This window comes from Cryptomeria japonica, chromosome 4, assembly GCF_030272615.1.
Source record: "Cryptomeria japonica chromosome 4, Sugi_1.0, whole genome shotgun sequence".
In the NCBI taxonomy this organism is placed as follows: Eukaryota; Viridiplantae; Streptophyta; class Pinopsida; order Cupressales; family Cupressaceae; genus Cryptomeria; species Cryptomeria japonica.
Genome location: NC_081408.1, coordinates 523,896,350 through 523,906,380, shown reverse-complemented (window position 1 = coordinate 523,906,380; position 10,031 = coordinate 523,896,350). Strand labels below are relative to the sequence as shown.

The 10,031-nt window shown below is 35.8% G+C and overlaps 1 protein-coding gene across 1 annotated transcript; it reads right to left on the bottom strand.

Annotated features, from left to right (window-relative positions):
• Positions 1 to 704: 704 nt before the first annotated feature.
• LOC131069015 (uncharacterized) lies at positions 705 to 3,818 on the bottom strand. Its single transcript, XM_058004299.2, has 3 exons — positions 3,069 to 3,818; positions 1,268 to 1,453; positions 705 to 1,175 (listed from the first exon to the last, which is right to left on the bottom strand). The coding sequence occupies exons 1-3, from the start codon at positions 3,570 to 3,572 to the stop codon at positions 885 to 887; spliced, it is 981 nt and encodes a 326-aa protein (XP_057860282.1). The 5' UTR covers positions 3,573 to 3,818; the 3' UTR covers positions 705 to 884.
• Between the last annotated feature and the right edge of the window lie 6,213 nt (positions 3,819 to 10,031).

Below are 10,031 nucleotides of genomic sequence, written 5' to 3'. Positions count from 1 at the left end.
TGTATCCCTAAGCACTTAAAAGCAACGAATCATGTGATGCCACATCAACATACAAGTATTGGTCTTAGTTTTGCACAAGTATCAGTCTCACTTTTTTTTTGGGTTGTTTTGGACACCTTAACAAAAAGCATGTTGATGTGGCATCATATTTGATGATGCGGCCCTAAACCTTAATTATAAGTAGGGGACTTGCCAAATAAGCTGCTATGAAAATTTGGGAGTGATTTGAAGTTTCTACGTAGGAAGAAGCACGAAGTTAGAGTGCTCAACTGTTGGATCCTCTTCCCTAGTCTTGTAGATCTTCTTCGAATTAAAGTAAATCACTAGAGAAACAATTCCATTTATTGAGGCAAGATGTATTTAGTGTGCAATGCCAACCCATTACATTCATCAAAAGTTGTAGCCTTTCTAAGGAAACATACTAGTCCTTTAGATCTTCTTCCAGTTAAAACAAATCACTAAAGAAATAATTCCATTTATTGAGGCATTGTAGCTTTCCTAAAGAAACATACTAGTCCTTTGGATCTTCTTCCAATTAAAACAAATCACTAGAAAAACAATCCATTTATTGAAGCAAGATATATTCAACGTACAATATAGAGCCCGTTACATTCATCAAAAGTTATAGCGTTTTTGAAAAAACATATCTTCCTCAAATTAAAACAAATCATTAGAAAAATAATTCTCATTAATGAAACAAGATATATTCAATATCAAAACCCATTACTTCATGCATCGTATTGAGAACGAGAAATTCATCAAAAGGTAACAAATTGATTATACATATGCTCGTTACCCAATATAATATGGAAATATGCTCATAACCCAACATATACCTATGCGCTTACCCACATAAAATATGAAAATGTACAGCTTTAGATGTGTTAGGAAGCGTGATATGAGCAACTGGTTTGGGCAAGTTTTAAATGATGACCCCCATTGCTTTTATTTACAAGCATGTGGCAAACAATATGATGAGAAAATTTAGGCTTTACAAGGTCCCACACAACCCTGATACTTGATTCAATGTTAATGTGCATGACTATGGGGAGACCTCCTCTTGATTGCAAAAGATGAAGCATACTAGGTCCTGCACCATAAACTGCTTTTCTCTTTGCCCCACTGTGTACATTGAAACTCATTGTACTGTCCCTCTCCACATATATCTCAGCTCCCTACATAACACATATACAAAAACATTTCAGGGAAAAGAAAGCAAATAAAACGAAAAAATCAACATGCATAAGGGGCTAGATGTTTGTTTTACTTGGCCTGTGGCTATTGTAAGCTCTGCAAATGACATCGTTATGTGAGTAGGATGAACATGGACTCCAAAGAATTGGGAGCGGTTGTCAAGTTCTAAGGTGATATTGGAGCTGCAGCTGAATACTTTTGTTGGCACCCCTGATTTATCTGAACCTTGTGATACTCCAAATTCATGAAATGCTATCCTCTGCAATCAGATTAGTTGTAATTCAGGCATTTTTTTCATGATTCTAAGTGACCATGTGTATAATAACAATAATAAGAAGAGTTTTCTGCAGTTAAACTGTGTATAAATTTTTTGTGCAACATTTCGAATTACATTCTGTGATTCATCATCAGGAACAAGAATGAATCACTGAATGTGTTTTGAAACATCATAAAAAATTCACAGAGTTTATTCAAAAGCTCTCTTCAAAAGAAGAAAACACTTAATGACCCAGATTGAAATTTCATTTGAAATGGTCCATTCCTCCAAAATAGTTGGAGGACTATTGTAATCCAATCATCTCCTAAAAATAGTTAAAAAAAATAAATTATTTTTCAGTGTTTGATTCTCAGGATTCACACTCAGATAAGAAAATTTATCTTATAGATAATATAAATTCTCCATTAAGATTAAAAAATGCTAATTGCTGAAACTAGAAGAAAGCTTACTTTTATTTATAATTTTGAAACATGTCAATCTGTTTATTTGTTTTCCATCTATATAAACAGAGATAACAGTATAAAGGGAGATTCTGATATTAGAGATTACTAGTGTATAAAGAAAGCTCAACTAAAACAGAAATGAGGTAAATTCAAAGATCGAGGAAATATATAGAATACAGATATTCACAGCAGGCTTTGAAATTTTTTATTCTATGGGTATGCATGAATAAGGGAGGGTAAAAGAAGCTTTTATAATAAACACTAAAACTTAGCTAATCTCTGTGTTTTGGGGGTCAAATTAAAATTTTCATAAATATAGTTCATTAAAAATAACAGTGCAGAGAGAATTTAAAGATTGAGATTTTTACTCTTTTAGTTTTTTACTATTCTGATGATAGATCATAGAATGTGATCCGAAACATTGATGTCTAACAAATCTCACACAATTGAATCCCGAAGCTACTCTCTACTATTATAGAATTTATTGGAACAAAAATAAGGTTTTGGTTACCCCTTATAAAACTAAACAGCACTGTGAAATTCATGCACATAAAATTGCAGGCATAGTTACCATATCAACATACTGAGCTGAAGATCCAGACATTGCAGACAGTACATTCAAAAGATATTAAAAGATTTATTTGTTACTCTCATCACATGTCACCATACAAATAAATTGCTTAACATACATTGCCTAAGAATATGGAACCTCAATCAAACTCTTCACTGTTGGTGAACAGGGTTCTTGTCTATAAGTTTCTCAAGTTCAAAACCGGATAGAGAAGCCCCTCTGTGTTGATATAAATTCAGTAATTCATCCATTTGGGAACAATATCAACAATTGAAAACCTAAGTTAAATCCAGAAGCAATCTTATCTGAACTGCAAAAAAAATCTGTCAATTAATATCAACAAAACTCTAAACCACAAGAACTCAATTTGGGAGCTGGTGGGCATGCCTCTCTTTACAGAAGAATGTCAAGATAGGCATTCCTATTAAGCCATAAAATAACAATAGCACAATTATGGACTCTGCAATTCATGCATTTAAAGATTGCACGGGCCTGCTACTGTGGCCTTTGCTGAATTGGGTTTATGTCAAGAGTAAGTTAGCTTCTCATTAAGGAAACAAACACGGAATGAATGAATTAGTACCTTTACTGAGAGCTCAGGGGACCCAGGCCTCGTTGCAATGGAAAACAGCACAATAAAGATGCCCACAGAAACCAGCAACCACAGAATCACCTGGAAAAAAAGGCAAATGCACGTACTATTCTCATAATACCTTCTCACTCCTCTATAGAAACCCATTTCTTCATCCTCTTCCTCTTCAATAGGCATCCTTCCTTTGTGCATTTTCCTGCCATGATTATCATTGGGGGAGCTTTTTGAGTAGCTATAGCCAGAGAGTGCATAAGCATTAGTATCATCATTTAAAGACCTTATGAATGGAGAACAACATGAAGAATTTACAGGACCGAGTGGAACAGGACTCAGGCACTTCCTTTCAGAGGATGGGTTGGGCACAAAGTATGATGGATAGAAAAATGCAGGAGATTCTCCTCCTATGCAAGGGTCATCCCAGTCTAGGGTTGCATCCTCATTGTTATATTCCCTGCAGGAGTATGCCATCTTTGTTGCAGAACAACAAAAAGGCATGAGAATAAAGGAATTGCTCTGTGATTATGTGGAGAATAGAGAGATACCCATCTTGTAAATAGGACTAATGGAGTGTAATGAATGAATACCAATAATTACTGTAACACTAACTAATTTATTCCATCTATGATTTCAGAGTGGGGTTATTCATTCTAAGCTTTGATTGTGGGAACTATTCATGAGCATGCCTTGAAGAAAACTTTGAATAGGTTTCCCAGTGGTCCTACTCATGCTTAATTAATTGAACTTGTGTTGCAAGCAAAATTATCTTTAATGGAGCCATCTATGTATAAACTCAAAGCATATACTCGTGTTCAAATGTATACAACGGTCACATTGGTACAAGTTATTTTGTTTTTTGTTTTGATAGGATGTTAGAGTCGATAAGGCATATAACGACAAGACTTTGTGTCTTTTCTAACCAAACTCCCATGGCTTCAATCACAATTTCAAAATCGAAGGGAAATGTCATTTTCAACTTTAGGCTCTAAAATTTTCAAAAGTAGATTAACATGGACAGTAAATTGTTTTTTATATTTTATTTTGGGGGTCACTTTTCATTTGGTGGGAGGTAGTTTGGTTTTTCTTTTGGATAAAGGATTTTTTTGGTTGGGGGTGGTTTTGGGTGGGTGGAGAGAAGGTTATATTAAGTTGAAATTAGAAATTTGTAGTGGTGAAAATTGTATATTTGTAATTTTGTTTAGTATATATTTGGATTTAATTATGTAAATTATTATTTTTATTAATGATTTTTATCATATTTCATATCTATCATGATGAGATAGAGAAGAGAAATGATAGGCAAGTAGCAAACTATTATGGAATTTTCACGTCTTTAATCATATATTTGTGCTTTTAAAATTTATTTTACGTTTTGTATTCATAATAATTAGGTTGTCTTTTTTTGTATTGATTAGCATGTAAGATGGTGTATTTTGTATGGAAATTAGCAAACAATATATTCCTACCTTGATGGTACAATCATTTATCTTTAAAAATTAATTTTTTTTCATTTCAAGCTATATTATTTGCTACCTTGGCTCAGGTATGCATGTGTAGAATTGATCTAGATTATTTTCTTGCCCACAAATCTAAACCCCAATTTTTTAGATTCAAAAAGTCAAATTAGACCCTCTTCCATCCATTTTCACAAGTTAATTTTTATTAACGGTAAAGTAGGTTTTGAAGGGACTCGAAACACTATTTACAAACAACTACCATTAAGATATTCATAGCCAACCAACAACCCACTTCCAACAAAAAATTAGGAACACACCAATAAAAAAGACACATGCACATACTAGAAAGAGGATGGAAAAACAGACAAACACCATTAATGGAGGTTTTTAAGGGCCTCAACAACCTTAACCTCCAATTGGTTTAAATTTTGATACATATTGTTCATCTCCTGCATATCATTTTTAGCTTGGTCAACAAACTTCTTAAGTTGTCCCTAGTTCGAGAGCATGATCCCTTCTTAGTCACCACCCGATTACCTTATCAAAATTCTCCAAATCCACACAAATAGTATTAAAAGATTTAGAAGCCTGAAGCTTATGCCACTTATCAACATCACACTTTATGCACTTAACACTATTATGAATAGCCTTATAACTCACGTTGACTAGGCTTATCAAATTGTCATGCACCTTTTTTTATCTTGGCCTCAAGCCCATCAATTTGCTCATCATAGTCCATGTTCATGGTACAAACATCTTTAGCTACATTTTCAAGAATTGCCAACATTTTCTTATCATCCTCCTCAAACTTGGCATTACTATCTTTGTTTTAGAAAGAAGTAATATTACTTTGCATACATCATATTCTGATATTGATTTGGTTGATCTCAAGAAATAACAACTTCGACATACTAAACTAATGCACAACCACATCCCTGGCCACCTCGAGCAAGTCATCCAGGTCTTTTCTATCACAATTCAAGTGAGGAGAATCCTTCTACAATTTTTTAGGGAAAGGGGGATGGCCCATTCTATCCTCACTACTTCTAGGGGGAGAGGGAAGGAAATTGGTATCCCCTAGAAATCTTTTTCCCATGGAAGGCATGCCATGGTTCCCAACATTATTTCCTTTTTCGCCCCCTTAATTACGCTTACCCGCAGAACCATCACCCGTAGAATTTGAACCATTGAACTCAAAAGTAACCACATTGGTTTTTTTCTTTCTTTTTTTACTCTTACCCTTCACACATCAGATGGGGGGAGGCTTCAATCTTCTAGGAATCAGACTCATTATCTTTAGTATTCTAGTCCACTTTCCCAAACTCCTCATCCTCTATTTCAATTTCCATATCATATATTGTCTCAAACCCTAATTCCTCATCATATTGAGGGGGACCACCCTTTGAACCCTAGCTTTAGATGGAAAGGAGAGATCCTTAACATGTTGAAGGATAAGGAGGATTAAACCCTCATGCAAAATAGGGTTCCTCGCACTCTTACTATGCTCTTTATCCCAAATTCTAATGAAGAAAGCAAGTAATAAGGAAAGGAAACCTTCTATTTGTGCCTAAAGTGCTTTAACAAAGTAAATTGAGAGCTAAAAATAGTAAATATTGCATAATTACCTTGACCACAAATGCCCAGATGGATTTGAGGGATTTGACCTTGCAGCCTCTATTAGCCTTCTTAACCAGTTTGTTGCCCTCCTTTCCTTTGAGGAATTTTGGTATAGCCACCTTAGAGGCTTTCATATCTCTACACATTTTCCTTCCTTCCATAAAGAGTCTTGTTACCTCTATAATGAACTCTTTGATAATCTCCACATTTTTCCATTAACAAAAAGCTTGTGATCCTTCCATCCTTTAAAGAACTCTTTTTAAGTTGAGCCATGGAGACATTCTAAGTAAGGGGTATCACTACCATTCTTTAGAATTGTCCATACTTTAGCATTTCTCTTGACATTATCACACATCAGAGGCTTACTTTTATTCCTTTTACCTCCCACAATCTTGTCGATTGAGAGACAAAAAAAAAAAAATTACCACTAGGAACCCACTCCACAAGATCATAGTCAGCTTAGGAAAACTAGGAAATAAAATTACTTACAATCTATATGATAATCATGAAATGGCAAGGACACCATACAATCATTAATTAAACTTGTTAGCCAAATGCCAATACAATCCTTGAAAAAAGCAAGGTAATTATATGACAATTCCTCTCGAACCATGAAGCAAATCATTTTTAATAATAGCATCAAGATTAGGCAGTAGGGGATCACTTCTTTGCCAATTAAACTAATCTCTCCTAGTAACACCAATCTTAGCAAATGAATACATGAAGGAATTCTCTTTCCTAAAAATATGGGATATAAATGAACCTTCAAAGGAGTTAATTGAAAGGATTGAGTCCTTAATTAAGGTCTCAATAGACCAAATAGGTTTTTGAATCTTCTTCAAGCACCAAATAATATTGAGGGACTCACCTTCAATTCATACTTTTTTTATACCCTTGACCATATGTATGTTTAATACCATGGTATGCTACAACAACTTCAGCAAGTTGATTGGTCTATATTCCCAAAGGGAATGCCACCGTTGACATAATCCTACCAAATTCATCTCTCGACATATGTCCAAGTAGTTTGTCTTGCAAGACTCCAAAAACACATTTTTTGGGGTTCAAAGATACCCTAAACGCTTAACATATCTAGAAAACTTTCTCTAGATGATCAAAGTGGTCTTCTTTTGACTTTGAGAATACTCTAAGGCCATCCAAGTATATAAGGATAACCAAATTGATCAAATTCTTACAAGCAATATCCATTACTCATTGAAAGGTAGCACCTACATTTGAAAGGCCAAAATAAATTTTTGGATATGCAAAAATTCCCCATTTTGTAGTTGTGAGACATGGACCAGCTCTGATAACATGTGAGACATGGACCAACTCTGATACCATGTGATATTTTGCCAAGATCAAGAGGCAATGGAAAGCACAACTAAGAGAGAACAAAATAGATGATAGAAATAAACTGTATTCTATCAAGATGAAAATACTAATCAACTGGATCATTAATCATTCCATACAATGAATATGAGCCTGCTTATATAGGCAAGGCTATATGGATATGTGAGCACACAAACATGACATGTGGCTCAATAAGAAACAAGGGTAGGTAGGAAATAGGTGTGGGTAGGTAGGAGAAACAATATAATATTCCACATGAGGTGGATCACCCACTGAATGTGGAGTGTAACAACAAGATCACACCATAAAAGGTGGAAATTCTCCTACACACACTATCCCAATGTGGCACAAATACCCAAGTGTCTCATACCCAAACTACTATGAAATGCATTTCCTAAGTAAACTTAAGTAAGGTGTAATGATAACCAAGATGAATAATTATTTACACCAACACCCCCCCTTAAGTGCAACTTAGGGGAATGCACTTAAGTCTACAATGCAACTAAGCAATGCAAGATGGGTCCCAGCTACGAGGCCATGATAGGTACCCATGTACAAATGCAAATGCATGAAAACCAATGCAAGGAAATCTCTCACAAAGAGGGGAAAGAGAGAAAAACCCAATGGGAAAAAACCCTCCAAGAACTCTCATAGAAGTATGTGAAGGACAAAACCCCATGCAAGGAAAAAGTCCCCCCCATATGAGAGAAGAAGAAGAGAGACTAGGAAGCCCCCCTCAATCTGGAATCTGCACCAATGATAGAAGCTCGAAGATGAATGAAGAAACTGCTCCATGAACATCGAACAACATTCCTCCCCTTAGGAAGAAACAAAACCAAAGGTGTATCCATGAAGTCTCCCCAACCATGAAGGGAAGATGAAGCAAAAATACTCATGATGAAAGGAATCTCTGAAAACTGCTCAAGTGTCCCCATGTCGATGCTAAAAGGTACCCCATCCAAAGGTGGTAAATTGTGCCACACTGCTAGAAAAGGCACTCCAAGATCTAGTGGAGATGAATGTAGAACAATATCGAAAGACTCATATGTCTCCTCAAAAGATAAAGAGACCTCCTCCAAGTGTTGTACAAAAGCATCCACAATCATGTCAACCTCTAAAGATTGATCATGTAGAGAATGCACAAAAGGGTCAGAGTTATCCCTCGCAACAATCAAAGAAGGATCATCTTCATCAAAGAGATGATGAATGTCATGAATGGTGTCTCCCAAATCTGCAATGTAGGACTCCACAAACAAACCTGCAATGTCTATCAAGTAGGCATCCCAATCAACTGAAGCTGGAAGACATGAAATATCTTGCTGCACTAAATCATAAGAAGGCAAAACTGTCACACTAGCTACATCATCAGGTGCAATAGGTGGTGTGATATCAATAGAAGGAGATGAAATGCAAGGCTCAAGAACGGGGTCACATGTGAGAATCCCCAAGGTCAAATGCCCAAAGTTCTCCTCAAAATCAGAATCATCAACATAGGAAGAACCAACCTTATCAATAGGACCAAAATATAAAAAAGAGTACAACCGAGATGCATGATCAACCACCCCAGTCGCAATAATAGCTCCACTCTCCAAGTCTCTAATGATAACTGAATCAGGTGTGAACTCCACAGTTTTCCTAGTTGTCCCATGTGTGATTTGATAGATGGAAAGAAGATTATTTGTCAAGTGGGGTACACACAATACATCATTGAAGGAGTTATCCCCAATGGCCATAGATCCTTTCCCAATCACATCCATGTATGTATGATTGCCCATCAAAATCTGCGGCATGTGGCAAGGCTCAAATGTAGAAAATATAGACTGCAAAGATGCCATATGATGAGAAGCCCCTGAATCTAGAAGCCATCTCCCTGAATCATGACTTGTAGTAGCACAAAGAGCTTGTCCCTTTCCTTTATCTATCCCAAAAGAGTGATCCTTTCCTTTATCCTTGGAAGAAGAAGACGATGTAGACATTCTAGAAGGTAGGTTGATTCTATTCTTCTCAAGAAGATTCTTCAACTCATCAATATCCTTCTTATAACAATGATGTTCATCATGTCCTGACTTCTTGCAATATCCACAAAAAAGATTGTCCTTATATGATTTCCTCTTAGGTGAGAATGGTGAATCACCTTGTTGTGGAGAGGAAGATTTTGCTCCATCTTGATGTGGTTTTGACTTAGATTTCTTTTGATTTTTGCATTTTCCTTGATTGTTTTGATTCCCTTTATTAGCCACCAAAGCTTGTGACTTTGAAAATTTGAGAATCCCCATTGTGATCAGCTTAGATTGCTCAAGTATCAACATCTTCGTGAATGAATCAAATGAGGGAGAAGTGTATGAGGAACCTTGAGCTAACCTATGGGTGTGAAAGCTAGATACAAAGGCTGCATACTCTGTAGGAAGCTTGTCCAACAAGTTATAAACCAATTGAGCATCTTTTTTGTCAATTCCATAATCCTTTAGCTTTGCTCTTAGCTCAGTTGCTTTTGTGACATAATCTTGGATTGTATCAAAATCCTTGGGAT